General features: G+C 30.3%; 1 protein-coding gene and 2 long non-coding RNA genes across 4 annotated transcripts; all 3 read right to left on the reverse strand.

The window, feature by feature from the left end:
• Nucleotides 1-459: 459 nt before the first annotated feature.
• On the reverse strand, nt 460-2,302 carry LOC106303149. Its single transcript, XR_001262472.1, has 3 exons — nt 2,272-2,302; nt 1,971-2,040; nt 460-544 (listed from the first exon to the last, which is right to left on the reverse strand). It is a non-coding gene; the product is annotated as an uncharacterized LOC106303149 (long non-coding RNA).
• An 11-nt stretch (nt 2,303-2,313) lies between these two features.
• LOC106303154 lies at nt 2,314-3,148 on the reverse strand. Its single transcript, XR_001262473.1, has 4 exons — nt 3,095-3,148; nt 2,865-3,000; nt 2,574-2,688; nt 2,314-2,363 (listed from the first exon to the last, which is right to left on the reverse strand). It is a non-coding gene; the product is annotated as an uncharacterized LOC106303154 (long non-coding RNA).
• Nucleotides 3,149-8,706: 5,558 nt separating this feature from the next.
• On the reverse strand, nt 8,707-11,373 carry LOC106306172 (anaphase-promoting complex subunit 8). 2 transcript variants are annotated; one of them, XM_013742796.1, is made up of 5 exons: nt 11,135-11,373; nt 10,567-10,882; nt 9,057-10,307; nt 8,881-8,976; nt 8,707-8,795 (listed from the first exon to the last, which is right to left on the reverse strand). In XM_013742796.1, the coding sequence occupies exons 1-4, from the start codon at nt 11,218-11,220 to the stop codon at nt 8,887-8,889; spliced, it is 1,743 nt and encodes a 580-aa protein (XP_013598250.1). In that variant the 5' UTR covers nt 11,221-11,373; the 3' UTR covers nt 8,707-8,795; nt 8,881-8,886. The 2 variants fall into 2 exon arrangements, with proteins under 2 accessions (XP_013598250.1, XP_013598170.1); XM_013742716.1 differs by having other exon boundaries at nt 8,739-8,976.
• Nucleotides 11,374-14,168: the final 2,795 nt, after the last annotated feature.

The raw sequence follows: 14,168 nt of genomic DNA on the forward strand, positions 1-14,168 counted from the left end.
GGTAATCTTACATATGTTTAATGTAGTATTTCTATTTTTTACGTTGTATGTTTACATATATTTATTATTTTCGAAATTATATATAATTTTTTTTGTTTTTTTTTATAAAACGGTAATGTTACATTATGGAGATAAGCCGTCTTTTTTTTAAAGTGAAAAATGGTAATTTTACATATATTTAATGTAGTTTTTCCATTTTTTATGATGTATGTTTACATATTATTTATAATTTTCGAAAATTAGTAATATTAAAATGTAAAACTATAGTTTATGCCACGTGTCATCTTTCGGGAAAAGTTTTTTTCGCTGATATGGACGTTCCCTGGAGCCTCAAAAGGTCATTTTTATTAGTATAGATTACAAGAGATTGCCACTGAGCAAAACACAATAGTTTAACATATTTGCTAATCCATTAATTTCTTATGCCAAAAAACCGTTATTAAACCATTTTGTCCTGTATAGAAACTATTTAATTAAGTTTGACCGGCACATACCTTATATTATTTGAAACCATACTCCTGTAAACATATGACCAGTAGTAAACCTATGATCATGTAATTTGTAATTTAGATTAGTTCATGTTTCTTCATAACCAAACAATGATAGACAACAATCTTCACATCAACGATTACTTAAGCATAATATAATGAACTCAAATTAACATTGTCTAGATTGGTTTTGATTGTGCATACCAACATTGTGTATATTGATCTAATGAAGCTATGGTTTGTCGATTTTTTTTGGTTTACCGAATTTATAATTTCTTTAAAATTCTTTATTATGTTTGTTAGTATATTAATTAAGGTACCATTGGATTTTTTCTGTATACAAAATCGAAACTAAATATGTTATTTCCTTCCAAAACTAAATACCATTCAAATAACGATTCCTACTTCCACGAAATGAATATTAATTACAGAAAATCATAACTAAATATTCTTTATTCAAAAACAAAACAACATCCAAAGTTTTTTTCCTATTTCTACGCACTCACCATATCAAAAAAGGATATCTATTAATTAACACAATTATCATTTCCTTTTATTTAAACATGACAAACACATATTCCTTATCTATAGAAAGTATATTTTGTTTTTATTATGGTATAATTTAAAAGGAATGTATATATTTGGTTTGATTTGGCGATAAAATCAAAACTACCAAAATATTATGAGTTGATCCTATTAAACCTACCCTTCCCTATGCCGACTATATATATCTCATCTATCCTCCGTATAAAAACGCATCCAGAAAACCTAAACATGTCTAAGCTAACGTTCTCACAAAACTAAGACCTTCCAAAAATAACCGGCGAGTTCAAGCGAAGTGTTTACATTCATGGCAACGAAAACACACTTTTTGGAGGTGATTCATTTGAGATGGTTTTAGCTGATGCATGGGTAATTTTTTATTTGTAGCTTTTCTTCCATTCATTACATTTCTTTGCTTTACTTGGATCTAATATGACTGTGTGTGTTTTTAGGATAAAAAGATCCATGCTACTTGCAAACGAACTCTCATATACCGAGTTCAACGTGATTTGCCTACGGGATAATGGGGAGTTATTGAAAATGTTTCCCTAACTTCAGCTTGTGGTTAATACCGAACTACAAAACATCAGTAGAAGATGATCATACATGTGTGCTCTGGTGGAAGAATGATGGCTTTTTCTTATGCTTCATAAGGCATTTTTAATAGTTTAGATGAACAACATTTTTTATTTCTCTGTCTTTTGTTTTCAACATATAATTCATTCTCTTTTGTCATCTCAAACTAATTATTTAAAAAAATAAATTTGTCATATAAAACTATCATCTACATAATACACAGATATGCATCAATCGGTCAAGTATGTTCCCCAAACATCTAAACTTAAGGCCATGTTCTATCAATCTTATAACTTATTCTACATAATGCAACATTCTTCTGACATCCTATGGATTTCGTAGTATGGATAAGTAATTACTAACCGTTGTGCATTGTCAAATTATCTGAGCAAGGTTGTTCTCTTCATTTGTAGCTGTATATCTTGAATTTGGTCTTCGTACCATCCAATTTCATGTGAAACATAAAAAAGGTCTAATATCAGTATATTTAAATGGTATAAAAAGATCAACATAAAACACGTTCAAGAAAAATAGATACAACGTTTTTAACCAACTTATACGACAGCTTCAAATATCCCACGAGCTACACAAACATTCAACATTGACTAACGTGTTGTCTTTTGGAATATTATCTTTAGGCAGAAATGTTTTAACAACGCCTTACCATGTCTTTTGTCTCTTCCCCATGTTTTTTTATATCTGACAGCTTGATTTTATGTCCTTCCCCCTTCAGTCATATATTGTATAAATGGCCCTCTGTACATCCAGCAAGAGTAGTTTATATAGAGAAAATTCAAAGAGATATGTTGGAAACAAGACATGAATGTACACAATAACCAAAATAAAAAAAAAAATTACACTTGAAGCTATTGACATTATCAAATTCCGATGAAAAGCATTCACAAGTGACTATTTCTTTTCTGATTGTTGAATTCAGATAAATAGAAGAAGAATAGCTAAGAATACCTCTGCACCTCTCCTTCCATAGCCACAGCCAAACAATGACTATCCTCAAACAATGACTCTCAGTTATGACTCCCAAAGTCCCCTCACTCCCAAAATCAAGCAGGTCAAGTCGTACCTGAGACAAGTATCAACCATTAACTCAAACCTACAACTAGCTGTTTGATGAAAAATCACTACAGGACACAAAAAGATTGAACGAAACAAAGTTTCTTCTAGCTGGTGAATAAGTAATAATCATACGACTGGAAGCATAAATTAAAAAAAAAAATGGAAACAGAATCAAGGACAAACCCTGCAGCACTCTTTCTAGCACGAGAAGCTGTCTTCATGGAGGTGATTGTCTTCTATCAATGTGGATTTTGACTTTTTGATTGCATGTCTTGAAAGTCGAAACGTGATGGCCGATCTACTCATGGAGACTAGAGATCTATCGACATAATAAAGAAACGATCAAAGTGTTTAGGTCTTGAAAAAACTAATCGTTTAATCTGAATCCAAAAAAAAAATCATGAGTCTCTAACCTTTGATAAAATAGATCAATTGACTTGGCAAATACATTAATTGAGTGAATGAAGTTGATAAACATAAAATAGTAGCTTTCAGTATGGATTTGATTCTTCCATCCCTTTTTTCTATAGATGACAATCGAAGCCGAGATAAGAGAGAGAGGTAAGCCAACGGACAAAAAGTTAAAGAGAAAGTTTGGATACACGTTTTCTTTTTTACTTTTCCTAGAATAAACAGTTAGAAAATGAGCTTTGTTTACAATTATTTTTTTGGGCTATAATGTTAATCTATTTATGGATAATGCATGATAAAATCAAATAGTATATCTCAATGTTAATAATTATGAAATCAATAGATTATATGTAGATTCAGGTGGTCAATATTATTCAATATCAAATTAAATTTCAGATAACAATATTTAGGTATACTTTACTTTATGTACAAATTTATATTTGTTTTTTTCAATTTATGTGGTAAATTGCATAGATATGATATAAATAAATATATACAATTTTAAATTGATACAATCTTTTTTTAAAACAAATTATATTCACATTGTATATTAATACATAGTTTTTTAAAAATATTACTAACTTATGAAACACACATCCAATAAGAAAAATATATAACACAATACAATAAAAAAATGGTCTGAATAAAAAATATATATATATGGTATGAATAATAAACAAAAACCCTAGCGGACGCACAAATTTGTCGGTTTAAGTTAAATACGATTTTTGGCACAACTGGGAATTGATTTGAGGAACGAGTCACGGTCCGACGAGCCGATTCGGTCCGGTTTCAAAATACTGCAAATATGTATATGGAAAATGTATTTTATATATTATTTAATATATATAAACTATAAATTTTATGAAAAATATACACCCGCGCGGCTAGTTGCTACTATTAGGGGTTGTTCGTTTCAGCATTTTCATCTCCATCCAGATGATTCATTTGTATGATCTATTGAGATGATCCATTCAGATTTTTGTGACTGTTTGTTTGTCCATCCAGATAGCTCATCTAAATGAATCATCTAAATGGATTTTATGTTTGTTTCTTTATTTTCATTTTCATCCAAATGAGTTTAGTAAACAAATTACCAAAATATCCTTGTGTTGATTTAATCGTATGTTAAAATTTTACTATAATAATAAGAGAAAATGACTAGGATAGCACTAAAAAAATTTTTTGTCACAAATATAGCATCTAAGAATAAAAATGACCAATTTTAGGGTTTCGAGTTGGGGAGTGGGGTTTTGGGATAAGATTTCAAATTTTGAAAAATAAAAAAAATTTAAATTTTTCAAAAGATAAACTGCTATTTTGGTCATTTTAGTTTTTGAGGGCTATTTCTGTGACATAAACTTAGAAATGTGATATTTTAGATATTTGCCCTAATAAAAACTTCAAATAAACAAAAAAATTGATAAACATATATTTGAAAAAAAAACTTTAGACTGTCAATCTAAAAAGAGTATGAATAATAAACCGACTGTAACTTCGATTTTGGCGGAATTTTTTGGTTTTGACGGAAAAACGAGATTTTTCGGCTTTGACGGGAAAACGAGATTTTTCGGTTTTGGCGGGAAAACACAATTTTTGGTTTTGGCGGGAAAATACGTTTTTGGTGGGAAAACACATTTTTGCGGTTTTGGCGGGAAAACAAAATTTTTCGGTTTTGGCGGAAAAACGAGATTTTCGGTTTTGGCGGGAAAACGAGGTTTTCGGTTTTGGCGGGAAAACGAGATTTTCGGTTTTGGCCGGAAAACGTGTTTTTGCGGTTTTGCGGAAAAACACGTTTTACGGTTTTGGCATTAAAACGCGTTTTTTCGGGTTTCGCGGAAAATGCGTTTTGGCGGGAAAACACGTTTTTGTGGTTTTCGCGGGAAAATGCGTTTTGGCGGGAAAACACGTTTTTGTAGTTTTCGCGGAAAATGCGTTTTGGCGGGAAAACACGTTTTGTTGTTTTCACGAGAAAACGGGTTTTGCAGTTTTGGCGGGAAATGCATTTTGATGAGAAAACATATTTTTCGGTTTTGGCGGGAAAACACGTTCTGGCGGGAAAACACGTTTTGTGGTTTTGGCGGGAAAACGTGTTTTTGTGTTTTGGCGGAAAAATGTGTTTTGGGGTTTTGGTGTGAAAACGCACTTTTGTGATTTTGGCATGAAAACTCGTTTTTGCGAAGTTTTGCGTGAAAACACGTTTTGCAATTTTAGCGGAAAAACATATTTTTGCTATTTTGTCCGGAAATGCGTTTTTAGGGTTTTGGCGTGAAAAATTCATATTTAGGTTTTCGCAGAAAAATGCGTTTTTGTGTTTGTTAGTTTTCGTGTGTGACAAAATGATATTATGTTTAGGTTTGTAATTTGATCAGGGACATAATAGACATTATACCATATTGAATGAACCATCTCCATCCAAATTGTCCAAATTGGTTCAGCTGAATGAACTTTAAAATTAAGCCTAAATTTCCGAAAGTCATCCGGATGGATATGATCCATCCGGATGAGTTGCACTTTTAATACCAAAACGAACAAAACTCTCATCTCCATCCAGATGGTTCATCCGGATGGAGAAACGAACATGCCCTTAGTACTTGTCGTTGTTTTTTTTATATTTATGTTATATTTGAGGATTTATTTTTGCTTTATGTTATGTCAGTAATTTGCTAGAGATAAATTAAAGCAAATGTAAAACACACCAAATAAACGGAGGGATAGTATGCTTTGATGATTATATATTTATACTTACATAAAATTTTAAACTGGCTATAGAATATAATGCACAAACAGAACTTATATATTATTCTGTACAAAAATATTATAAATCAGCAAAATACATATTAAACTAATTATTATTTTAAAATTATTTTATTACACTATAGTACAGGTTAGTTAATAGAATAACTATATATACTTTTCGATATTTATATTCAAATTCTTTGTAAATCTAAAATATGAATATATTAACATCTCAAATTGATAGTAAAAGAAGACTTTTATTTATAAATTATTTCGTCTAATCTTTAAATATTAAAATTAAGAATATATTTATAAAATAGTGATAATAATATTTATGAAGTTTAAAACATAACTTTTAAAAAATTAAGTAAAATAATTAATGTACACAAATTTAAATTTTTTTAAAACTAAAATTATCTAGTTTGTGGATATAAATATAATTACTATCTAAATATTTTTTTGAGGATAATATTGCACTCTAAACTAAACCCGGTTAATATGAATTGCACTCGCATCCAAAATGTGCAATTTTCCTATATATTTGTTTTAGTTTAAAATCATAATAATCCCCGTATAATACACTACATCTATTTATTATTATTATTTTTCTTTCCTTCAAACTAAAAACTAATACATATTATAAGCACATATTTTTTATTTTTAGTCTAATCCACTATTACAATATGTAACAGAAATCGAGTATTATTTTGTATCTGTAAACATACGTGTTTAATATATATGCATAAACATTCTATACAATCAATACTAACAAATATATAATCTTTGAATAAGAATATTTTTCAATGATCCAAAAAAACCAACAACTTTTGGATGTTTTAAAGATACATAAGCAGAACGAACTCGATGTCAGGCGCCGTCGGTAATGTTAGTTGCGCTCGTGACTGAGCAAGGATGACGACGTCTTATGTTACTCCACTATCTGCCTGCAAGTCCAGTTTTTCCTCTGTTTTATCTCTTGACCATAACTAAAAATTGTTTAAAATTTTTTTTAGAGTATTGTCATGATATGTAGTGGCTGCGATGGATCTCTCTATATACATATAAGCGTTTATTGATGTGCATTAAATTGTCAAACTGATGTGTTTTTAATGGAGGGACACGTGGCGCGACGACAGCCTTCGACTTTCTGACGTGGCATCCTATGCGGATGGCCTAAGAGTGAAGAAAACATTTCTTTATATATATAGATAGATGATATTTACTAATACCTTACATAAAATCATATATGGAATCATATATGGAATCACATTATTTCACTCACTATCGTGGTAAATTTAGTTCAATAATTTGATATATGTAATATATTTGAGTTACTAGCAGTAAACCTATACTAACAAAAGCTAATAATTTAGTAGGGTTTAATTTGATATAGAAATGTAAATGTGTCCATGTATACTAAATGTTTATACGATATAACATTTAGTATTTTAGTTTTAACTTTTGATGAACAATACCTTTGGTTTGATATACGGTATTAGAGGTAATAGCAATACATCTATAATAACATAATCTAATACTTTCTTAGAGTTTTGTTTGGTATAGAAATGTAAATTTGTTCATGTATCCCATAGAATATGTAAATTTATTCATGTATACTTGATTAAAATTGATTTTTATACATCTTCATCCCAGATTGTTAATTTTAAATATTTTAAATATTTATTAAAATACTCTCAAATTTAATATTTAGGATATTCAAGTTAGTTATGTTTTTGAATACTTTAATGATTTTATACCATGAAATAGTAATGATTTAAACCCTATCTAGAAACTAACAAATCTTCGAAACTCAATACTGTGAAATTTGTATAAATTAATAATGTTGGGACTAGACCAAATTGTAGAGATATTAATTTATCGATATACTAATTGAACCAAAAACTTGATTTGGGACTATAAAATTATATTATTTTATAGAGATTTTTAGTGTATATTAATTTATAGAGTATTAATTTAAAAAGGTTATACTGTATATGTAACGAATATATATTTAATTAGTTGATACACAATTATAAATATCCAACAAAAGATTTTTCTGAACCATATCTAATATACTCAGTATATATTGTACTCTAAATATATACACAAAATAATTAATGATATAATTTGTTCTTTGAACAAGAAGTTGAACGATTGCGACTAAATACACTAATCCCATTAATTTATTTAACCGATCATCACTCACTTATCTTTCCCGTTAATTCTTAGTCGAATCGCCTAGCCAAAACTAAACTAAAATCACAATGATTTTTCCTAAAGGAATTACTTTTCCCAAAAAACTCAAACTTGATGGCCAATTGAGTTTAAAGTAATACATAGTACATTTATAGACTCAAAATTCATTTTCAGAGGAGATTTTTTTACAATTTAGAAATACACATTCAACATATATTGACAAATATATAACACTAAATGTTAAACTACATATTCAATCAATTTATCAAGTAAACAATTTTTATTACTATAAAAATGAAATATAACTGTGCTTAGCACGGATTCTAATCTAGTTTAGTATTAAAAATTAATCAAATAATCTATTTTTAATGGCTGACAAAAATTGAAATTAAAATAAAATAAATAATATTTAATTGTATTTTGTAAATAAAACTAACATGAATTTCTGATATTATCTTATATTTTCAATAGTTTTTTTTTTTTTGATCAAATATTTTCAATAGTTAATAATATTCTATTCATATATAATTATGTATTACAATTTATTAATCTATTGATTTGTGATTTAACCACAATTGATCCGATGACCCAGTATGATCTGGTTTAGTGTTTGGGTCAGAGCTACTTTAGTCGGACGCAAAGATGCTGATGATCTTTACTTCTTTAGGGTTCTAAATTCTCTTCCATAATTATTTCAGAAATTTGAATATATTCTTTGTGATACAAATCCACTTTCATCAATCATTTACTCCACAGCTTATTTATCCAATGGTGTACAAAGATAACAAATTCAAAGCGTACCTGATGGAATACATTCTCTCTCTCTCAAACAGCTTTTGGTTATTGGGTACAATACAAACTAAAGAGGAAAATGCTCCATATCCATCGAAGGAAAACCTGTTTGCGCCATTCTGATCCCTCTCAGTAAGCTCTTTGCCTTTTCTTTCTCCTGTAAACAATGAATGCCATCTTGTCACTACTTAAGTGTAATAATAATAAGTATATACTAGGTCCCTTAAAAGCACTTACAGGGCCACTGTAATCGAGAAGACGAGTGCAATACACTTCTGCTTCGTCAAACTTCTTGTTGGTCTTCAAATGTGTAGCAAGGAAAACCAAAGCCTCAAACATGTTAGGTCCTTCTAATCCTTCAGCATCCATTCTCTCTAAATCCTTCTCGAAGTAAAATGCAGCTTCTTCATTACGTCCAAGCTTCTGGTGAAGCTTCGCCAGCTGGTTAAGAGCTATTCCTTCCGTGTCACCACAGTTCACAGCTCTTTTGTAACACTTGATGGCTTCTTCTAGCATGTGAAGCTGTTCGCTCTGATAACATTTAGCCATCGCTATCCACAACCTAGAATCGTTCGGAAGAAAGAATATGGATTTGCGGAAATAGTGGAGCGCATAGAAAGGCATCCCCATCATCTCATACGCTTGTCCTAACCCATACCAAGCTCGGTAATCACAAGGGTTTACATCAACAGCTCTTCGATATGCATCAATGGCAGCAGAAGTGTTCTTCATCTCAACGTATTCATGGCCCATAAGAGTCCACGCAGACAAGTACTTCTTGTTCAGCTTCAAAGCTCTTCGGAAGTACATTACTGCTTTCTCATGCTGCCCCTTTAAACTGTAGTAATTGCCAACGATGCAGCAAGACTCAGGTCTGTATTTATCAGTCAAAAACACCTTGTGTGCAAGGTAACTCAGTGCAGCGCATGCCTCTTTTGCATACAGAACATTGGAATACAAGTCCATATCTTCCACACGATAGGGGTCATTTCTCAGAAGGTCTTCGAACATGATTTCAACCTGGTCAAACTCCCTAAGGCTATACTGAGCTTTTGCAGTTTGAGCTTGGATGTAATTGCTGAAACTGAAAATGCCTTGCAGGTATTCGTACTTGGCCAAGGACTCACTGTGCATTCTGAGTTCTTGATAAGCACTGCCTAGAAAAAACTCCTTCATCCAGTGATTGTTCAGATTAAGGCTGTTCAAGATTTCGATCGACGTACACAGAGACTGAAGCTCAGACCAGGCACTCCAGTTCCATGGATAGCTGTTCACAGACTCCACGAGGCTGGCACGGGCAAGACTTTCATTCCCTTTTTCTTTAAGAACCACACCATACAAGTATAATCCAAAAGAATCAATCGCTCCAGTCCTCTTCAGGGCTGACAGTTCCCTCTCCAAAGATACCAGCTCACGGTTTATGGCATCACTCTTGCCCAAGGGGCCTTCAAGTCCTACCATTTCTTCCTCTTTTCTTTTCTCTCCAGCCTTCACGGAAACCATAACAAAGTAAATAACATGTTATATACAGTACTATTGGTTTCAACGTAAATAGGTGTGCAGTATAATAAATTCATAAACATTTGCAAAATGTCAGAACAACTCTGTTGCATACCCTAAGATCCCTTATATTCGTACAACATACTAGTGACTGGTTTGTTTATCAATGGGAGTTTATACAGGTATAAGCAGCCTACAAGGCCAAAGCCAAAAGAACACTCACAAAATATTGGATAGTGCATAGTACCAGATAAAGGGCATAGCAACGCAAGAAAACAGATTTCTTGCTCATCTGATCACGAAGGACATGTGAAGCCCGCCTGTACTCTCGACAATCGAAGTAGGACTTGGCTAAAAGGTAAAGGTCACCATCAATCACTTCGTCTTCTTGGGGTAGAGGAGTAGCTGGTGGTTGAGAGAAGCCAACGGAAGGTTGTGGTGTTGAAATGGATTCATTGGTGCTGAACCTTCTCCGGATGCTAGAGCTTCCTCGCTGGAACCTCGTATTGGAAGGTGTAAAGTTAGATGAGTCTTGCTCTATCCCCACAAGCTGCTCTCCTGCCCTGCAATGGTAACAAAAGGATTACAATTTTGAGTAGTAAAGATTGAAACTTTAACTCACAATTAGCAAATGATGTTGAACAATATCAAGCACACATCTAAAACGATATCAGAACACCAAAAAACCCATGCCAAATTCGCGACAGGAGTGAATGGAATCAGCAATTCTACTTAGCTGGCATCGGAATCAGATCATTACAGAGACGCAGTAGTGAGCTAGGAATTGGTAAGATTAGGGTTTTGAAGAGAGGAACCATTTAGCGGCCGAGTATAGACAACGGTCACTAAGCTGTCGAATAGCCGCACGGATCTCGTTGCGACAACTCTCTTTCGAGACCATAGTGGAAGCTGTGTTCAGTTGTAAGTATTAGAGAAGGAAAGAATAGAAGAATCTGGTCTTCTACGTCGTCGTCGTGTGGAATAGATCTCTGAAACATCGCGCCCCCCATCCCAACCATATTTTGAAATTAGAGAGAGAGAACACATGTTTACTGGCCCGATTGATTCAAATTTCGGCTTCAAAGTAGAAGGCCCATTAGTTGAAATAAGCATGAAAGTAACGCGTTTTACAAAATGGTTCATTTACATAATTAATTGTGATTTCAGCGTATCTCCATCTATAGTGCCTTATATATTAAAAGAGATGTAACAACTTTGATTCATGTCTCATGTGTGTTTTTTTTTAAATTAAACTAATGGACATATTTCTAAAAACTCATGGTACATTTAATCTCTAATCTTATCATTTAAATTTTGGACATACCAGAAAATTTTATTGGGATATCAATAATTGGATTTAAACAATAAATGATCTATTGGATTTATAGATAGTATAAATTAAATAGATATAATTTAATGTTGTAATATTATACCTCCATATGTTAATTATTTAAATATTTTTCGATGTTAACTTTTAAAATTATAAAGATTTTTTTTTTAAATAACAAAGATCATCAATATGGTTTGGTTTTGGTATATACCATATAAACCGAGTGAATATAATTTTATAAAAACCGTAGGATTTGGATATGGTTTGGTATATAACCGATTAAACCGAATAAACCGAACAAAACCGACTAAAAGTAGAAACATGTAAATATGTATCTATTTTATAACAATACATGAATATCTATTTGTTATCTAAGTTAAATATGTGTTAATAACTATTACCATGATGTTATAGTAATAAAGAACAATTTGTAAAACAATTGAACTATAATTAAATAACAATACATCGCAATTCAGACATCTTATTTTTAAGTTTTTTTACATTTCCCAATGTGTATAGTCATTGTTCACCACATGGAAATATCCATGTCGACACCTACATATATTATATACACATTTTTTCATCTTATATATTAAAACAGAAGTCACAGCTTTGTTTCATATGTGATTTTTTTAAAAAATAGACCTAATAGACCTATTCCTAGAAAGTCATATTACATTTAATCTCTAATCTTATCATTTAAATGTTGGGCCTACCAGAAATTTTTATTGGACTATCAATAATTGGATTTAAGGAATAGATGATCCATTGGATTTATAGATAGTATAAATTAAATAGATATAATTTAATGTTGTAATAATATACCTCCATATGTTAAATATTTAAATATTTGTCGATGTTAACTTTTAAAATTATAATCTTTTTTTTTAAAATAACAAAAATCATATTATCTAACAATGACTAATCTTTACTACCTTAAACCAATGAAAACAATTTTAAAAACTATAGTTTATTTTAAAAATTAAACAAAAACTAAATGTTTAATTATTTACTCGATAATGTAAATCTATGAAGCGAAAAATTTAATTTTTTTAAAAACTTTCTAAATTTGTGAAATGTTACAATATCTTTGAATATGACAATAAAATAATATTTTACTAATCTTTATATATATAGTTACGATTTTAATAATGAAATAATAATCCAAATATATATATATATAGAAGAAGATACAAATACATGTGAAAGTTTGAAACAATCTATTCAATGAAAAAATATACCGTAAACTTATTATGTTTAAAAATTGATAGACACATATATATTATAACATGTACCCATTTAGAATTGAAAAAAAAATGTTTATATAAAAATAAATAAAAACAAAAACCTGCGCGGTTGCGCGGATCGAGATCTAGTTAACTATTAAAGTACGTGTTTTGTCTGCATATGCAGGCGTAGTGATGCTATATATAGTTACTTATTAGAAAATGCATTATAATTTAAAGACTTTTTTTTGTCAACATATAATTTAAAGACTATTATGATAACTTTATACCTTATCTCAAATTACTTCTATATGACAAATTTTTCATCAAGATACGTATGCTTGTTATTAAGTTAAATTTTTTAAAAACTTTTCATATATCATAAATATTTTAAAAAATTTCTTTAATACACTACATTCATTAATAATTAATAAATATAATAATAATTCTTTGAGATCACTGAATATTCTCTTTTTAGTTTGTGAATTTCTACATGATTAATATTTGATTATGCATATTTCAGTTTTTTATTTTTATTTTTTATAACTGAACAATATTTTTCGGATAACCACGCAATATATATAACAATTATCCTTCTTATTTTAAAAATAAATTTTCTTTTTAATTTTCACTATTTTAATTTTTAATTAGTTATATAATATATAATAAGTAAATTTAATTATTTATTAATGGTAACTAATCATATATTGCTTGTGGGGATCTCTTGCTGGTTAAATAATAGGATCATGGAAGAAGGTTCGACATTATCATGAGAACTGAGAGTAGTTAATCTTCTGATTCTTGAATAAACTTATTGGTGTATGTGATTTATTTATTTTGATTAATTTGTTTGGCTTTTTGCAGAATTGACCTATAATTTAAAGTCAAACACAAAACTAACCTACTTTTTTTTTTGAAAATTGGTTTTGCCCTATTCACCCCACAAGTTCATATAATTTACGAAAATGCCATCAATTTTTTTTTTCTTTTTTTTTTCGAAAATGACATTTTTACTCTCTCACCCTCATCATCTTCAAGTAATTACAAGATTGCCATTGTCATCAATACCACAACCACCATGAATAACCAATTTGAAGCTCTTAATGCTCCCAAAATCGATTTACCCTTCTTCTTTTTCCATTCTTGTGAACTAAACACAACATATCTCTCACTTTCTCTCCACAATGAGCTAAAAAAACCCAAGATTTTGATTCTAAATTTTTTATGGTTCATAGAGTCATAGAAGCTAACGATTCTGGGTGGGTTACTTTCGTTTGTGATTCTGTGTGCTTG

The sequence above is a fragment of the Brassica oleracea genome, chromosome C1 (assembly GCF_000695525.1).
Source record: "Brassica oleracea var. oleracea cultivar TO1000 chromosome C1, BOL, whole genome shotgun sequence".
NCBI classification, from domain to species: Eukaryota; Viridiplantae; Streptophyta; class Magnoliopsida; order Brassicales; family Brassicaceae; genus Brassica; species Brassica oleracea.

Coding starts and splice junctions, on each gene's coding strand:
- LOC106306172 (XM_013742796.1), bottom strand. CDS start 11,220: ATGGTCTCGAAAGAGAGTTGTCGCAACGAGATCCGTGCGGCTATTCGA. Junction 10,883..11,134: donor CTATACTCGGCCGCTAAATG/GTTCCTCTCTTC, acceptor TTACCATTGCAG/GGCAGGAGAGCAGCTTGTGG. Junction 10,308..10,566: donor GTTGCTATGCCCTTTATCTG/GTACTATGCACT, acceptor GTTTCCGTGAAG/GCTGGAGAGAAAAGAAAAGA.